This window comes from Mastigoproctus giganteus, chromosome 13 (genome assembly GCF_048544385.1).
Source record: "Mastigoproctus giganteus isolate SK-2022 chromosome 13, ASM4854438v1, whole genome shotgun sequence".
In the NCBI taxonomy this organism is placed as follows: domain Eukaryota; kingdom Metazoa; phylum Arthropoda; class Arachnida; order Uropygi; family Thelyphonidae; genus Mastigoproctus; species Mastigoproctus giganteus.
Window position 1 is genome coordinate 5607790 of NC_143587.1, and position 18853 is coordinate 5626642.

The following is an 18853-nucleotide window of genomic DNA, read 5'->3' on the forward strand; positions in this document are numbered from 1 at the left end:
ACTTAGACTATAAGCATGTAAGATTATGTACTGGACTAAATGTATATCCTCGAAAGCAGCGAGTGGATAGGTCGCTACTTTCTCGTACTCTGTGGAAAAGGCCTGGATTGAATTACCATCCAAGTGGTGGTGGGGGCTGGGAGAAAGTGTGCGGAACCTTTTTGTTTGAAGAACTACTTACTGCATACACAAGACAGACACCTTTCACGGCTACAAGCCAGGATTTCCATGAAAGGATAACAGAAAATAATAAACAAGGATGAAAAAAAAAAAACAGCATTACTACTAATTATTCAACTGTATGATTAAAGATTGGAGCACAACTGACAACTTTACATATAAAAATATATACAACAGCGCGTTAGCAAGTAGAATTATTTTCCAGGGAGAAGCCCTTTTATAGTGCAGGACAATCATCTGAGCAAGTGCAGAAAAGTGGGAACCCTAGAGTGATGGATCCATGGCAGTGATGGAGAGGTCCTCGGGAGCAGGTTCTAATGTCCTGTGACTTCGATCTGAGAAGATAGTCGACGAAATAAGTTCTGCCTATATTTTTTTATTGAGTGCGAACTTGTAGAGGTCGCGGTCCAAGGAGTGTATGTACCGCAGCATTTGCACGGGTAAGAACCGATCAGATAACTTTAACCGGTTTCGGGTGGCCTGAAGGACTGGGTTCGCCCTAAGGCTTGGAACTGGGATCCTCCATCTGCAGTTAGCCCAGAAGTCTGGTTCGAAAATAATGCCAACCATCATTTTAACAGCAAAGACGGGTCTTCTCTCGTGAATGATGGCAGGAAGACGTGTGGTGTTGAGAGCTACCGCCACCTGGGCAGTAGAGGTCCAGACTTCTGCGCCATAGAGAATGACCGGATATACAGAGGTCTTGATGTATCTGCACCCCACAGCTTGGTCATGGACGTGTGAAAGTTGTTGCTTCAGCATCCACTGAAGTTGGCAGAATTTGTTGCAGGTGGTCTATGTGTGGCAGAAAGGAAAGCTTTTGGTCAAAAATAATCTCTATTTGGCTTATTGCAAACACAGGTAATAAATGAATATGCCATTCCCAAAGCGGTATATACTATATTGCCCTGTGTAGGGGATCAACAGTTTGAAGTCAATGAACTTCTAATTCGTTTCCACCACACTGAGTTTTATTATTTTGCCGTTATAGAAATATCATACGTCTGTATTATTTCTTTTATAGGACTAAAGACGTCTTCAAGATCTACAAGGTTATAAGAAAAAAATGGGGCAAGGCGTCTTTGCATTGTGCTGCATTGCAGGTGAGTTTTGAATATATTCATCCGCCAATAGCATCTAACAAATAGCATAGTAAAATCATACCAGCACAGAGCTTCATCGATAACTTAGGTTTTATAACTTAAATTTTATAACTGTGAATAAAACACTAAGTAAATTTCGGAATTAGAACATTATGACCACCTGCTGACTACCAAATAGTGATTATGTCCTGTTCTTGATACCGGTACCACCACCACACGAAGAGACATGAACTCTAATAAGGGTTCTTGAACGTTGCAGGAAACACATACCATATCGCCAGAATTGCGTTGCGTAGATTTGTGTGGCGGGGGTTCCAAACGCCGAATTTGTCGATCCATGTAATCTCAGAGATGTTCAATGGGATTCATGTCCGGCCAAGATATCAACTGGAAGTCACTTTCGTGTTCGACAAACCACTCTCGAACAATACCCGCAACGTGGTAGGGCGCATTACACAGCGGGAACACGTGTGTCCTCCGAGAAGAGAGCCACCATGAAGGGAGTCTACTGTATCAGCCACAATAGATAGGTAGTTTTTAGTATTTAGTGTTGTCTGTGCGAAGGATCCAAGAGATATGTCCTCTTCTGTTGCATCAGGACATCAGAGTGATTCCTCTCCGCAGTTTATTGCCGTACCTTCCATCTGCTGTCCAGGTATAGCGGGAAACGCGATTCAATGTAGCACTTGAATTGTAGTTGTAGCACTTCTTTTTTCAGCACCCACTTCCTTATTTCTTTTCATGTTTATCACGAAACACACAACTTTCTGAACGACTGGTGTTCGATTTTATAAGTTGCGCCTCTTACTCCTCAATTTATATTACGGTATTACAAAAAACTCCTAAATCATCTACAATCTCCTATAATAGTGAAACAATACTCCCACTTTGTAGAATATTCTAGAATCATCTACAACGGTCAGGAAGCTACAATATTCTACCCATTCAGGAGTCTTCTACACTTTTCTGGAATATTCTAGAAATTTCTTATATATTATTTAAACTTTTTGATTTTTGTACATAATAGAAAATATTTTAATAAAAATTGGTAAACTGGTCCTATTTTAATAAAAATTTGAAAATTAAGAATAATGAAACGTGATTCCAAACTTTTAGAAGGGAGTGTATATACATATGATTACGATATGTAACTTAAAAGCTCTTCTATACGTAAACTCCTGCTCATAAAAAAAGTTGAACTGAAGTACAGTCATTCATATTCCCCAAAGAAGTATAAAAGGAAACATATAATAACAATAAACTCATAGGAGAGAGTATTTATATTAAAACGAGTAATATACATCGGTATTAATGTTAAAACAACAGTGGGCAAGTCACCAGGTATGGATTACAATTCAACTGGAGATTAAGAAATCCTGATTTTTAAAATTGATATTTCTTTAAATAGTCACCAGAAGGCCTTCAAAAATTATGCAAAAAATTATTTTCATTAAGACAGTCACAGACAGAAGAAATGCAAATAAAGGCAAAAAAACCGTGTAAAGTGGGGTAATGACGTGTTGCCTTGCTGATTATAACAACTGCACAGGCTGTTTGACTGCAGTAATCAGAAGCCAGAATGGGGAAAACGCGTCATCTATCAGACTTTGAAAAAGGTCTTATCATAGGTGCACGTTTACAGGAGCTTCGATTCAAGAAACGAAAGGAACTGGATGCTTTAAGTTGGATGCTTTTTCTAAAGCATCCATCTCAAAGGCTTTCAATGATTGGAAATCAAGCGGTTCTTCCACATCTCAAAGGTATAAATGCAGCAGAAAAACAATTCAAGAGCAAAGCCGTCGTTCTTTTGTAAGAAGGACTGTACGAAAAATAAGACATTCAGATTGTATTTGATTCAAACTGTGCAGCATTTGGTTGAGCACAGTTTGGGCTTTCCTTTTTCCGATTTATCTTCAAAGTTCGACTCTGTGCGGTAGCACAGTCGCATTATCACCGTCCTCCCACACCGAGTGGAAAAGGCCCAGGTTCGAATCTTATCCATAACGCGAGGAACTTTTATGGGCCTTTTTTTTTTTCACTCCGTGGCTGAGTTAGTCGGTCTCAGATGTAGATAGCAAGGTATTCTGGAAACTCGAGTTTTTCATCTAGCAAAACAGGCAAATCGACAGAGAACACCCCCAATTCACGAATATAATACACCTAGGCAGTTCAACTAATTTCGGCGACCCTAGTGCGAGTTTATTTTTATGTCTGTAAATTGCGTGTATTCTGTGGTCGATTTGCTGTTTGATGGACAAAAACGCGAGTTTCCAGAAGGAAAAAACCATGCTTCCTTTGTCTGAAACCGACGAACTCAGCCACGTTGTGAAAAAGACCCATAAAAATTCCCCTATCATTGAAACGATACGAACCCAGGTCTTTTCCACCCGGTGTGGGGAAGACAGCGACTATGTGCTTTACTTACAGTGCTACCACGTGGACCAACGCTAAAGTAAAGCTACCAATGATATCGCTCGCGGCGTGGTTAATCGTCAAAAAAGCAAATGAAAATTATAATAAAGCGTGCACTTACTCCATAAAAACCTAAACATGCAACAGGGAATGTTCCACAATCTAAAGAAAAGCGATTATGATCAGAAATAGTAAGAAAACAAGGAAGTTCGTGTACAAAAACAATGGCAGCACTGAGTCAGAGCTCCATTGTCGAAGTGTAGAAGTTAAAACGTTCATTATTACAAAAAAGCTTAACCAAAATGAATAAAAAGTAGGCTTACCCTAAATTCAGTGTTATATTTGAAAAATCTATCTATTTTGCTAACTTCCAACTTCTTTTGGCACTCTCGACTGATTAAAAACACGGAGCTTGGAAGTACGATGGGTAACAGAAGAGCCAAGTGGGCCAGCGAATATTACTGGATCGGAGAACTTTATTTATGGTGTTAACGGCCAGACCAAACTATGGTAACTCCGCTGTGTGTTTCCATAGTTTGCTCGTATACACATACACCTGTACACATCTACACCACTACACTGATAAAGGTCAATCAATGTAGTAGTGTGTACGTATTGTAACGTTCAGTTGGGTTGTTTGTGAGTAAGTGGCCACTTCTCCCAGATGGAAGCAGAAACCGCCACAATATAGTGCAATACGATAAGTGAATTCTATCCATTAAGATTAATATTCCACCATTGTCTAACTTTCAGTTTTGGCTGTTTTACAATGAATGCTGAATGAACAAAGATGGAAGTCTTTGGCGTAAAGGAACAAGAGTGGATAATTCTAGCCTAGGCTTACAAATTTAATTTGAAGGTGGAAGCGAGATACAGTACGTCTCCAAAAAAGAAAAAAAAAAAAAAAACTTGCTCAAACAGACTTTTAAAGTACTGTTTATTATAAGTTTGATTATTTATATATTATTTATTTTATTTATGTGCATTAAATAAATAATAAACAGTAACAACATATACCACGGATAAATACATGATTAAAATAGTTAGAAAGAAAATTATGTACCATATATATACAGTCAGTGAAGAATTTTCAGTGAATAAATTAAAAAGCACCACTCAAAACTTTTAAAGAGCCACAAATGTTCGATATGGGCGCCACTGGTTATTCCAAGGGTATCCCACAAAAATTCGAACTCCTTCCAAAATGGATTACATCTTTCACAAAATTTCCAAACAGAAGTTAAGTCTGATGACCGTAGAATGAATTGATTGGGACTCTCCTCCTCTGAAATCAATCCATCCAACTTGACAATCATTGCAGCAATTCAACATTAACCCCAACGTATTTTTCGTGTTCTTACACGAAAGATTAGGAATTTGATAATCTGGTTCAAAACTACTACAGTATGCAGTGTGGGAAAAGAAGAAGAAAATCAGTATTAGCCTTTTGGGAGAAGAAGCCCGGGGCTTCCTGGCACCAAATAGCTAATATTGCACTAATATTCTGAAATGTTTTTTTATTATTTTTCTTAAAAGTGCCAAATACAAAAGGTATTAGTACCTATAGTATTTAGATCTTTGGCGTGTTGAAGCTGCTACTCAACTCCTGTTCTTCTGATATCCTGAGGAGTCAGAAGAGTTGCAATCGAGTAGTAAGGGGGGAATGGTAGGAGGCGGTTTACCAAGGTTTGCTAAACAGGAGTTAGAAGAAAAATAGGATTCTTGTAGTCGGCTACTTCAACTTTAGCAAAGGATCATTAATTATTAAGTATTTCTGTTACGACCGGCTTTCGGTCGTAACAGAAGGTCGCAGTATTGTTGATAAAAGTTGCGGACAATTCTTTGGCAAAAGCCCAGAATGCTCGATTACCATTTGGACAAGAATCAAGTTTTATACTCTGTCTCTTCCAAACCTTTTATTCGACTGATTCATAACTGCTTTAAAGTTGTTGCGAACTTTGGTGTAGGCTGAAAATGCTGACACAGAAAAGAGAAGCCTCAATTACGAGGCTTCTTACGTCGACCCGTGGAACAACGGAACGATGACGTTAGGAAAGTTGGAATGGAAGAAATCGAGTTTCAAAGAAAGGAAGTTAGAGTTTCAAGTAATTAAGTATGGTAACAATTTCCAATTATATTCCTTATACATATATATATACGTTTTTTTTTATTAAATTAAGGAACAAAGTAGCAGGCGGCTCAAGGTCACTCACTCCGTTTCTCATCACGTACTAACTTAGAACAGAAAACCTAGTCAGGGACCTTGAGCCGCCTATTGTTTTATTCTCTGCTATAGTTAGAAAGTATGTATAACTTGGATTTAATCACTAATGGCTGTGTTTTGTTCCAGTATTGGCAGCTGTCTACGGAAAAGCCGTGTTAAGGGTAAGCATGTTCTATGAATGCAATTTAGTATCTAGATGGTAGTTCCCACCCAACCCGTGGTACTATACCCTTGTCGTGTACTATGTACACTGTTGCAAAGGATTTTTGTAGGAAAAATAAACCGGGCTTCTTGTTTTCTATTCGTTGTCCGTTTAGAACGCAGGAACGAATATAGGCTAATATATAATTAATAAGATAATTAATAAGGTAAAAGTATTTCATTTGATAATTCTAATTAAATTGCGTAACTCAGACATGCAAAAAAGAAACACGTAAAAAGTATACGCATTATGTTTCACTCATATATCCAACGAGAATGAAAATGTTAAGTACTATTTTTATTTTTCGAATTCAGCGCAGGATGACAATGGCATCATCCGAATTTAAAACACTTTCTCGGTTCGACAAATCTTTTAGTATTATCATACGAGTTGAAACTCGTTTATCGCTCCTCAAATGAACATTATAAACTCTAAAAGGAAGGGGATGAATCTGATTGGTCCACTTGACATCGATGGTTCGACTGTTGATGATCCTGCTCAGATAGCAAACAAACTGAATGAGTATTTTGCTTCTACATTCACACATGACGAGTTGTTAAGGTTTGAAAATGGCAGAAGGTTATCAAATTGTAGCAGGATGCTTAATGATTTTGGAATAACTGAAAGCAAAGTGGAGGAGATATTGTTGAAGTTAAACATAAGAAACGCACCTGGGGTGGATGGGATCTATCCAGTTATATTAAAGGAGGCGGCAAAGCAACTAAGCAAACCCTTAGCCATAATTATGAGAGCATCCTTGGACTCAGGGGAGGTCCCCACGGACTGGAGATGTGCAAATGTATCCCCAATTCACAAAGGAGGATCAAAGGGTGACACGAGTAATTACAGACCAGTTAGTTTAACTTCTGTTCCGGGTAAAATAATGGAGTCACTGGTTAAAGATGCATTGCAGGATCATCTAGACAAGACTGCAGCAATAATTCAGACACAGCATGGGTTTGCTAAGGGAAAGTCTTGTCTGACAAATTTGATAGGATATTATGATGTGGTTACAAAGGAACTGGATGCAAAGAATAATTCTGATATCATATATTTGGATTTCAGGAAAGCTTTTGACACTGTTGCGCATGGAAGACTATTGTACAAATTGCAGCAGAATGGTATTAAGGGTAAGTTGCTACAATGGATAAAAGGATGGTTAAGTGGGAGAAGACAGAGGGTGGTAATCAATGGGTGCTGCTCTTCGTGGACTAATGTTATTAGTAGTGTCCCACAGGGTTCGGCGTTGGGTCCACTGTTGTTTTGTATATTTATCAATGATATTGATGAAGGTATATCAGGCTTAATGTCGACGTTTGCAGATGATACAAAGGTTGGCAGGGTTGTTAATGACAATAATGGCAATGTGCTACTGCAACAGGATCTAGATAATTTGGGCATATGGGCTAAGAAGTGGCAACTGAAGTTTAACCTTGACAAATGCAAAGTACTGCATATGGGTAGAAGTAACCCTAGAGAAACGTACCAACTGTGTGGTACTACACTTAAGGTGGTAGAAAATGAAAAAGACCTGGGAGTAATTGTGCAGTCAGATATGAAGTTTTCTGAGCAATGCAGACAGGCTGCCAGGGCAGGTCATAGGGTTTTGTCAATGATACATAGGAATTTTGCTAGCAGGGAAAAGGAGGTGATTATCCCTCTGTATGAGGCAATGGTCAGGCCACGCCTTGAGTACTGCGTACAGGTCTCGAGGCCTCATTTTAGGAAGGATGTTGATTTAGTTGAGCGTGTACAGAGAAGGTCAACAAGATTGGTGAGGGGAATGAAGGGATCCTCTTACCAAGAGAGGCTTAAGTTCTGCAAATTGCAGTGGCTGGAGACTAGGCACCTGCGCGGTGATCTGATTGAGGTATATAAGGCCTTGAATGGGTTGAGCACGCTGAATTCTGATGGGATCCTTCCACTTGTTCAGATTAAGAACCTAAGGAGGCATAAATTCAAATTAAGAAAAGACAGATGTAGAATAGATGTGCGGAAATTTGCCTTTAGCCAGCGGGTGGTTAATTGCTGAAACAAACTTCCATCTGTCGTAGTGGAAGTTGATAGGTTGAATAAATTTAAGGAGGAACTGGACAGGCATTTGGAGGGAATGGTGTGATTTTTTTTTTTTTTTTTTTTTTGGCTGATGCTGCATAATCTCATACACTTCCTTTCTTGCATCAAATGCCGCTGCTACTACTACTACTACTACAAATCCAGATCTGATCCGTGAAATTGCATCTTAAAATTAATTAAATCACAAACGTTTTTTCCAAAATTCAGGCAACATTAATCCCAGTGGCTGACATCTGGTGAGTATGGGCTTGGCACACCCAGGTTACTGAGCTGGATATCATCATTGTTGTCTTTCTTGGTGATTCCTTTCTACCTCTGACTCTTGCTCTCTCTCTCTCTCTCTCTCTCTCTCTCTCTCTCTCTCTCATCCAGAGTAATTCAGAATTTTTTTTTTTTGGCTGGTGCAGCAAAAGCCTCAGGCTTCCTTGGACCATATGGCTAATAATAATTAAAGTAGACCAACTTGGCCCTTAATGTAAGATTAGCTGACCAATTACTGGACCTAAAAATAGTTTGGATGTTTTTAATTTTCCATTCACTCAAATGTTCACGTGATCGTGCAGTGACGTCTATAGCGTGCAAGCGTACAATGGCAGTTGCCATAGTAATATGATGTTACTTACTCATGTGACCTTTTATTATGGCAATAAAATAATAAAATATGCTGATCAAAAATTAGAACACGAGCTGGAGATGTTTTGATTCTTTATAATCTATATATATGCACATAGCAAGGTATATAGCCTTGAAATATAAATAAACTCTGAGTAAATACATGAAAATCTTCAAACTGCCAGCCTTGAAGGTCATGTGGGCTGCATTACAATGACAATTGATCTACTTTACCAAGTACTGCAAGTATTCTATTATAGCCCTCGTGGTTAGCACAGTTAGTCGAATCGCTGTCCTCCATACACCCGAGTTCGAAACCAATCGATGACGCGATGGCTGTACGCGTTTTTCACAAAGTAGCTAAATTATTCGGTCTCCTGAGAGGTAGCACGGTTTTTTCTCCAGGAAATTCAAGTTTTTCATCCAGCAAACAGGAAAATCGACTACAGAACACACGCAATTTAGGGACATATTATATACGGCGCAATATATGCCTAAAGTGCTGTAAATCTTCAAGGTTATCTGGAGCTGCATAACAATCAGAATTGGTCTACTTTACCAAGTAAATATTGCTGCAATGGTGCATCCAAATCAAAAAGTAGAGAAGTAATTTAATTTGGCAGAAAGCTTCGCTTAGTTTATTCATGTGCGCTGATATTTACTCTAGGTTTGTCAGTGCTGGAGGCTGACTCCGTGCCTTTCGGGATATTGTGTTGAATTTTTAAACTATGCCTTTTGCAGTTTCAGTTTGCCAGAAAGATAGCAAAAATATGTTTTTGTTATTTAATTTCGCTAAAAGTTTTCAGATTTTTTTTTCCCTTTTTATATCGACGAACAAAATTTAATTCTTTACCTTGTATAAATCTTACCAAACTTTAGTCTTTCATACAGTTAAGCCATGGGGTTAATTAGATAGCCGAAGAGTAAAAGAAGCAATCACTTGCTCATTAAGTACACTGGTGTACAAAATTTAAGGACCAATCAGGTTTTCATCTGTAGCTTCTCATAGGAGTAGCCTGGATATGGGAAAAGCATACCAAAGGAATCTCGTGAGTACAGAAATGATGAAGGAAACAACACCAACATAAGGACTTTATTAAAATATGGCAACATAGCACTGGCTGCCATGATACAGATGCATCCAAACTACCAAAGATGGAACAAAGGAAAGATGGAACAATCACTACCAAAGATGGAACAAAGGAAAGAGGTGGTCCTCAGTAGGAGATATGGCCACCCCTAATGTCGATGCAGGCTTTGCACCGCCTGTCCATGCTTAGAACAATGTTGTTAATAAGTTCTTGCGGTAACATCGTCCATTCCTCTGTCAGCGCCATCTTCAGCTGGTGAAGATTTTCTGGTGGATGTGCACGTGTTGCTAGGCATCTCCCCTAGTGTGTGTTCGATGGGATTTAGAGAGGTAGAACGGGCAGGCCAATCCATAGGAACAATGTCCTCACTTTTCAAAAGCATATCAACAGCTGCAGTGCGATGGGGGTGTGGTGTTATCAACCATAAACACGAACTCGGGGCCAATGGCACCTCGGAACAGACGCACATGGGGAAGGATTACCTCAGTAGAGTAGCGTGTACCGGTTGCAGTATGTGGAGTTGTGTACGTCCATCCAAGTTAACGCCTCCCAAGACGAGAACACCTCGACCGCCATATCGATCCCTTTCAGTGATGTTTGCGGGGGTGATACCGTGTGCTAACCTCTCGCATTTTAGCTGACGTCCAGAATCGCTGCTGAGAGTGAATCTACTCTCACCAGTAAAGAGTACCTTAAGTAATGATTTTATGGTTGTAACCTTTAGAAAGTGTTGGTCCTTAAGTTTTCCACACCAGTGTAGTTAACAAGGACCCTGATAAACTCTCAGTTACCTTGAAGAAATGCACATTCTAATGGAATAAAGGTACGTTTTGTGAAGAAGAGTTGAAGACGGTGTTACAAATATCAGCGCATCACGACGACATAATAAGCCAAATGTATTCATCAAAATCAAAGCGAACGCAGCGAGTGGGGATTAGGGGAATAAATTCCCACCCGATATTTATTCGGAAATGCCCATCTTATCATTTTAAACCCACATTTTAAAATTATCTTACGGCGTCCAGATTTAAGATCTCGTATAGATTTGTTCGGGAGCCAAAAGGAGTTCCCCAGACCGAAACCATAAAAAAGAGGGAAACGTAACATTACTCAGTACTTAGACGTGGAAAACCACCGGTGGCCCCTGACCCAAAATACTATGACACTATGTACTTTGACTTCATGTAGCGTTCTGACGGGATGTTTTTGAACGTGGATTTCACAAAATCCACGACATCTGATATATTTTTTAAGTCATTCAAGGAACAGCTGAAAAGTTTTAATTAAAGTATAATTATTATTTCTAATGGAATTTTATTAGAACATAAAAGCAGTAGCGGATTAAAGTCGGTTGAGGCCCCGGGCGCTGAAGAAAATATTGGGCCCCTTAAAAAAAAGAGAGAGACAGGGAAAATAAAAATACATGTTAACCATTTTTTAAAATAAATAAAAAATATTATGTACTATTAATATTTTATTTCCAATAAAATTTGAATATAATATATGTATAATATAATTAATAATAGCATAATAATAGTTGAACATATTAGTTCAACTAATTTGTTGGAGTTTCGCGTATAAAGTTGGGGTTTTGCGTGGGCCCTTCAAAAGTCGAAGCCCAGGGCGAGCGCCCGGTGCGCCCGCCGTTAAATCCGCCTCTATTAATATGCACACTTTATTTAAGTACATCTTCCTAATAGTGATAAGTCCTCCTTGAGTTTCAGTTCTGTACAGTTCTGGTTTTCTGACTGGCATATTATCATTTGCAGTTGGATGCACCTAGTCGGGAACATGGCATCCAAATATAGCTCTACAGTTACCGAGGGGCCCAATGTGAATAAAGAAAAACACTCTCCACAACATCAACCACCGCTGCCAGCTGAATTATTGTTATCTTACAAGACGGGTAAATGAATTCACGCTGTTTTCGTCACATTCTGGTCTCCTATCAAACATCAGAAACCGGAGCCTTCTTAGTGTTAGTACCAATACTAACACTAAGGAGCCTCCTTATTGTTAGTGTTAGTACCCTCCCACATAATCTATCCGTCTCCCTTCAGTAATTTGTTTAGTTCTTCTTCCCTAAATTTAGTCAAACTGCCCACTTCCACAACAACAAATGGAAGTTTATTCCAACAATCAACCATCAGTTGGCTGAAGGCAAACTTCAGCCCATCTATCCTGCAAACATAGTTCCTCAGTTTGAATTTGATCCCCCTCATGTGTGCAGTATGAGCAAGAGGAGGGATGCCATCAGCAGTGAGTGTATTTATTCAATCCACTCACACCTTTAAACACCTCAATCAGATCTCCTTGCAGGTGCCTAGTCGCGATACGATGCAATTTACAGAACTGAAGCCTTTCTTAGTAAGATCATCCTTTTGTTTCCTTCGCTAATCTTGTTGCGCTTCTCTGCACTCGTTCAATCAGATTTACGTCCTTCCTAAAATGAGACCTCCAAACCTGTATGCAGTACGCAAGATGCGGACTAACCATTGCCGTGTACAATGGGATAATCACCTCCTTATTCCTGCTAGCTAAGTTCCTGTATATCACTGACAAAGCCCCATGAGGCGTTCTGGCAGCACAATTACTCCCAGGTCTTTTTCATTTTCCACTATCCGGATTGTGGTGCCACACACAGTTGGTACATTTATCTGAGACTACTATTTTTAGTCATCAACTACTACCGTCATCAATGCAGTTCCCTGCCAACCTTAACATTAAGCCTGATATACCTTCATTATTCATCATTAATAAATACAGAAAACAACAGTGGGCCCAGCACTGAACCCTGGGGACTCCACTGATAACCACTCTCTCTCTTCTCTCACTCAGCCATCCCTTTATCCAGAGCAGACACTTTCCCTTAATGCCACACTGCTCCAAGTTGTACAGCAGTCTTCCATGTGCAACAGTATCAAAAGCTTTCCTGGAATACAAGTATGTGTTATCGAGATTATGTTTTGGATCCAGTTCCTTTGCTACTGCAACATAGTATCCAACAAATTGGCCAGACAAGATCGCCCCTTAACACACCAATGTTATAACTGCATCATTATTGCACCCTGTCTAAATGGTACTGCATTACTTCAGACAGGCAACGCCTTTCCAATCCACTAGAATCCGGTGTTAGTGCTCCTGTAACCACTTGAGATAGGTGAAAATCACAACAGGGTTGCGGTTTCTGAGATATTCACAAAGGTTTCTAGCACCGACGACCGTTCCACGTTCAAAAATCATTTAATTCTTTTGTCTTGCCTGTTTTCAGACTGAATTGCACACATACAGCATTCCACCGGCCACGCGCTTTGTCACTGAACTGATGTTGATACTGAAGGAGCACTCCATTTCGTGAAAAAGGTTGGGGTAGCTAACAAACTGAACACTTAGTGTAGATTAACTAATTTATTTGCTGTTCTTTTCCTGACAATGAGCTGAGTACTCAAAATACTGGCGGTTCCAATTCTAAGACTAAATTACCTTTGTGAACATTTTATATCGCATGGTATAAACACGTGATGCTGTTGCCGATGGATCGCGCTGCAGTTCAAGGGTAGGTTGCTCAGTGTGTACAAATAGATAAGGAGAACATACAGCAAAACAAATACGAAAAAATTAATTCGTACTGCATTTCATTTCGATAATTTCCCATCACAATCTTGATTTCTAATACCGAGTTAACTGGGTAACAAATTTTCAATAAGGTTCTGTTTGTGCGCATTTCTCGGTGTTTCTTCGTGAATTTGAGTATCTGATTCCGAATATGGCCATACATTTTGCAGGGCATCAACAGTTTTCTCAGAAAAAAAACAAAAACAAATATGCAATAATACTATATCAGATTTATCCACGATGTTGCCAGGCATTTCGCTGAACATCAGTCATTTTGTCTTCCAGTTCTTGTGAAGCCAACATATGTTTTACATGCAGACCAATAAACGTGCATTTCACTTTTTCATCAGTTTTTGAAACATAAATTGGAGGGATGGTATCACTCTGAGGATCCAGCTTTAATAAACTGTTTGACAGTCACAACTTGATATGGAACTGTGCAAGGAAGACTGTTTCTTGGAACGATGGGTTTTTTAACTACATTGTGTGCGCCTGGCTGCATCTGAATTCTGCAACTGAATGTCTCTGACAAAACGCCACTCTTCTGTATTGTAAGTAATACCTGTTTCATCATAAAGACCAGAAAAAAAAGATAATAGCAGAGAGAGGGAGATACTGCAACAGTGTAAAACGTACATAAGTCTTTTCTGTTTATGTGGAAGTCTTGCAGCTGGGATCCTATAGATCTAACTCTTTTAAATGAGATGTAATGAGCTCTGCAGTGCATTTGGTTAGACCCAAGTCCCTCACTAACTCAATTGTTGCTAATTACAGTGGTCTGATACTTCTTGAACGGGCTTCTGAGATGTATGGAAGGTGGATTGGGAATTGGCAACAGCAATTCGCTGTGTGGTGTTGAAGCTATTGCTGTCCCAAAATACCATCCTCAATAGAGGATGGTATTTTGAGATATAATATAGTTGTTTGATGCGCAGATTTTTTTAAAACTTTGATGTTATCTCCACGATACAAAAGTAGCAGTCGTCATTGTTTGAGGCTCTCTCCATGTTCAAAGTATTCCCAAAGGAGTACAAACAAAAACCATCTCTAATGTTGATCTGTAGTTACCACAGTAGAAATACATACAATGACAGTATTGATTTACAATAGTTACAATTGTTATTTAATAGTTACATAAATGTAAAGATTTAAAAAAAAAAACACCATTGTATTCAGCACACACACACACACACACACACACACACACACACACACACACACACACACACACACACACACACACACACACACACAGTGACCTAATACAGTCTATTGGCCACCGTTTGCACGGATAACAACCGCTATTCGCCTAGGCATTGACTCCACTAAATGTATGAAGATGTCCGTAGGGATCTGCAGTCATGCAGCCTGCAAGGCTTTCCACAGTGTTGGAATAGATGAAGGTTGAGTGTACATAAGCTTCATTTCCCATTACAAAACATCCCACAGGTGTTCAATTGGATTTACATCAGGCAAATTTGGAGGCAAATCAATGTGGGTGATATCTTCACTGTGCTGTTCGAATCCCTCGTGGACAGTGCGGGCCCGATGACGCGCGCCTTATCGTTTTGGAAGATCCTGTTTCCGTCCATGAAAAACATATAATATGGCAGGGTGCACATGGTCTTTTAAAAGATGTTGGGAGATCTCACCAGTGAAACGTTGGTTAGTACGCAACAGGAGGCCTAGTTCTTGCCAGTAGCATGCTCAATATCAAAGAACCATCGCCACCTGTCTGGATAGTGGACACTATACATGATGGGTCCATGGACTGGTGTTGTTTGCGCCACACACGAAAGGCGTCCGTCGGCGTACTGCACCAGGTATTTGGACTCATCCAACCAGCACACTCCTTTCCAGTCCTCCAGTGTCTAAGTAGCATGTTTTTGGCACCAGAGCGTTCGCCGTCAACGATCATCAGCGATGAGGAAAGGTGGTGTCTCTTCAGTCGTATGCTGTAGAATCCCATACGTCTGAATATGGGATTCGTCTGAAGATGCTGTGCATCCTCAGACCTTGCATTCCCCATATTGTATTGCGATGTCACCTGTCTTAATAACCTGCCGTTGAGCCCCCTAACGTGCCCCCTTTGCTCACTACGAACATCCATCTTGCGTAAACCTTTACATGTCTGTTGGAGGGAGGTGGCTTGACCCGTTCGACACCATTCTTTGTACACCTTAACCACAGTTGGCCGTGGACAACCGACAAGACGTGCCGTTTCCGATATAGACGCAACCGATGCATGAGTTCCCGGAATCATGTCCTTTTGGAACTCCGTGATATCTTTATTACGTCCCATAACTGCTACTTTATCACTTTGACTTGCACGATCAGATGCAAATGACCACTGCCCTTTTTTTTTTTTTTTATTTACATAGCGTTAATATCCAACTGCTAAATAGATTCCAGTTTCGCTGCGCAAAATTTCAGCAGTGGTTACGCGGCCCTTCTTGATTATTCCTAGGTTCGATATAAGCCAATCCGCCCTTGCCTCACTAGCATATATCCTCTTGTGGTTCAGCTGCACCAGGATCCTAATCTAAGGGGAGCCCCCCCCCCCCCCAAAAAGAAAAATAGATCTGAACAAAGAAACACCAAGGCCCAAGATCGTGTTGTTGTTTTTTTTTTTTTTTTTCATTCTTCAACGCTCACAGTCTGCTTGGTGTTCTCTTTCTGCGTTACTTCCTTTCATGAGAGTCTAATCGGTACTTTCAGGGATATGTATGAAACCACCATTTGCTTTTTTAAGTTCAATTTTGTTTCAAATACTGGACCATAGCAATGACAATATTGTCTCCTCACTAGACATTTTCACACAACTTATCTAAGCAAACAACTGGTAACCATCAAATGACTGTTACTGTTCATGTCAGTGGCGGAGGGATGACAGTTTCCCTGAACTCCCTCCTATTTTGAATTTTGCCAAATGATTTCAATGTTCTGAAGATCAAATGAGTGGCAAAATGGAAATTACTTCAAATTTCATGATAGTCTAATCACACTGATGATATCGAATTTTCGCAGGAATTTAGCTGAAGGAATATAATAAAAGAAATCCAGGATCCAAGTCAGAACAACCTGTCATATTTCTCTTTAAGGCTTTCGTATGTATCATTATGGATTAATTACACATCAATAGCAGTTTAAGAAATTTTAAGCCATGTTCTAGCTTTGTGTTTCCATCATCACCGTGTAAATTAAAATTGATACTCGTCAAATTTACACCATTTTTATTCAACTTTACACCAAATAAGTTCACCACTGTGCTCATTATCTTGTGCTTTCTCATTCTGTTGTTTCTCCACAGGTCAAGCGGTGGGAAGAATTTCCCGACGTCGAATTCACTTTCAACTGTGACGACAAAGCTGTAGGTTTTTACGCCGATCTCGAGTTCGACTGCAAGATTTTCCACTTGTGTGACGTCTACGGGCGTCGCGTGCCCCACATCTGCCCCAACGAAACGGTGTTCCATCAGAGGTACCGTATCTGTAACTGGAAACAGAAAGTCGACTGCAAAGAATCCCCCAATTGGTACCACCTGAATGACGAGACCTACGAACTCCAGCCAGAGTAACCAACTTCAAAAAAATCCTACTTCTTCTACCAGTTGCAATTTCTACTTCCTTCTTAATGATGTTTCTGTGGATTTTTCCAAATGTGCAAACAACATCTGCAGCTCTCATCGCTTCTTCATGGATTTGTCAATAATGAGACGAACCATTTTCCCACAGAGCTCCATTATAACCTGCATTATGTTTCTATACAGTTTTCAGCTATTACTCCCACAGTTGCAAAGGAACCGAACTACCGATTAACCAGGTAGTGCCAAACATCTCCGACGTTGACATTAAGAACCCACACAAGCCATGCTTCTGGACTCTATTTAAATTCGCAATTCTCATCAAAACGGGAATGAAACAGAAATTGTACAAAAAATGTATACCTTGTTTATAACACACAGTTTCAAAATATACGCCTAATATCTGGCAAATCAATGGATATTGTTATTGTTTATTGTTATTGTTATTGTTTTTATTAGTGCGTTGTATCGAAAATATAATTTAAGAGGAATAGACCTCCAAATTATACACTGAGAAGACACTGAATAGGGCTACCTATTCAATTGATACGTGTGTGTGGATATGTGTATATATAAAGAATTCCAGTTCAACTCCGCCTCGTATCTCTGTGAAGAACAGTACCATTCTAAAAGAGCCAGAAATGTGAGCAGTGTAGGTTTTTGTGTGTGTTCTGGCCGCTTGGCTACCCGGAGGCATCAGACACCAGGAGAGATGATTCTGGGTACTCGTCCACACCACGATGTGATGAGGGAGAGAATTCGGGTTGAAAAAATCCAGAATACGATTGAAAGGTCCCGTTTGAAATGGAGTGGGCATGTCAAGATGATGAACGAGAGGCGTTTGCCAAGAAGAATGTTTGATTTGCAATTAACGGACAAAAGACCAAGGGGGAGACCAAAAATAAGGTGGCAGAACACGATAAAGACCGATGTCATTAAGAGGGGAGGAAACTGGAGTGAAATCAACGATGGAGAGAAGTACACGGACAGGGCATGGTGACGAGGCTTCATACATCGACCCGTGGAACAGCTGAACGATGACAGATGATGACTCAATTTGAATGGCAGGATGGCTATTATATAAATATTCATGAAAAATATTTTGTTCTGTTAATTCTGTCGAGCAGTGTATAATGATCCAATTATCTTTTATGCTGTATGAAAGACTCGCCACCACACACGAAGTTATGCACTTGATACAACCTAAAAAAAAAACACGAAGGACCTCTGTATGAAAATCACCGCAAATAGATGTTGGAAATGTATCAGAAAACCACGTTAAGAGTGTCGATGACGAAAAACGTGTAATACCTTACCAAACAAATGCGCCGATGGAGGGAGAGCAATCTCGTCCAGAAGACACGCAGGACGGCTTACTGATCAAATTTGAATCACCCTCTTAATCAGTCACATTGGATGAGGACAACTTGGGATTTGAAATACCATTTTTTTTCAGAAGCGTTATTGGTAGATGTAATTGGTAAACCAAATCCACTAGCCTTAGAAACTCTTCGTACAGGAATATTCGCTTTAGTTTGAGTGTTATAACGGAGTTGATCGATACGTCACGCAGCTCAACATTTCTTGTTTACAATGCAACAATTTCTCCAAGAATCTTTCTGAAGGTTTCTGAGAATTTCTGCATCGGTAAACTAAACTTGAGTCCGCTAAAACTGATAATGTATCGCGTGTCCATTTATATCGAGAGTTCAGGAGTTTCATTCCGACGATGAAAGGAGTGCCTTCACTTCCTGA

At 39.8% G+C, this 18853-nt stretch overlaps 1 protein-coding gene across 1 annotated transcript; it reads left to right on the forward strand.

Moving 5' to 3' along the window:
• Positions 1-1199: 1199 nt before the first annotated feature.
• On the forward strand, positions 1200-17441 carry LOC150075737 (U-scoloptoxin(01)-Er1a-like). The gene is made up of 3 exons (XM_090387532.1): positions 1200-1283; positions 6046-6080; positions 16826-17441. Exons 1-3 carry the CDS (start codon positions 1247-1249, stop codon positions 17090-17092), a joined length of 339 nt encoding a protein of 112 aa, XP_090243658.1. The 5' UTR covers positions 1200-1246; the 3' UTR covers positions 17093-17441.
• Positions 17442-18853: the final 1412 nt, after the last annotated feature.

Excerpts from the sequence above, each read along its gene's own strand:
- LOC150075737 (XM_090387532.1), top strand. The coding sequence starts at position 1,247 with ATGGGGCAAGGCGTCTTTGCATTGTGCTGCATTGCAG. Across the intron at positions 1,284-6,045 it reads TGCATTGTGCTGCATTGCAG|TATTGGCAGCTGTCTACGGA; the intron begins GTGAGTTTTGAA and ends GTTTTGTTCCAG. Across the intron at positions 6,081-16,825 it reads ACGGAAAAGCCGTGTTAAGG|GTCAAGCGGTGGGAAGAATT; the intron begins GTAAGCATGTTC and ends GTTTCTCCACAG.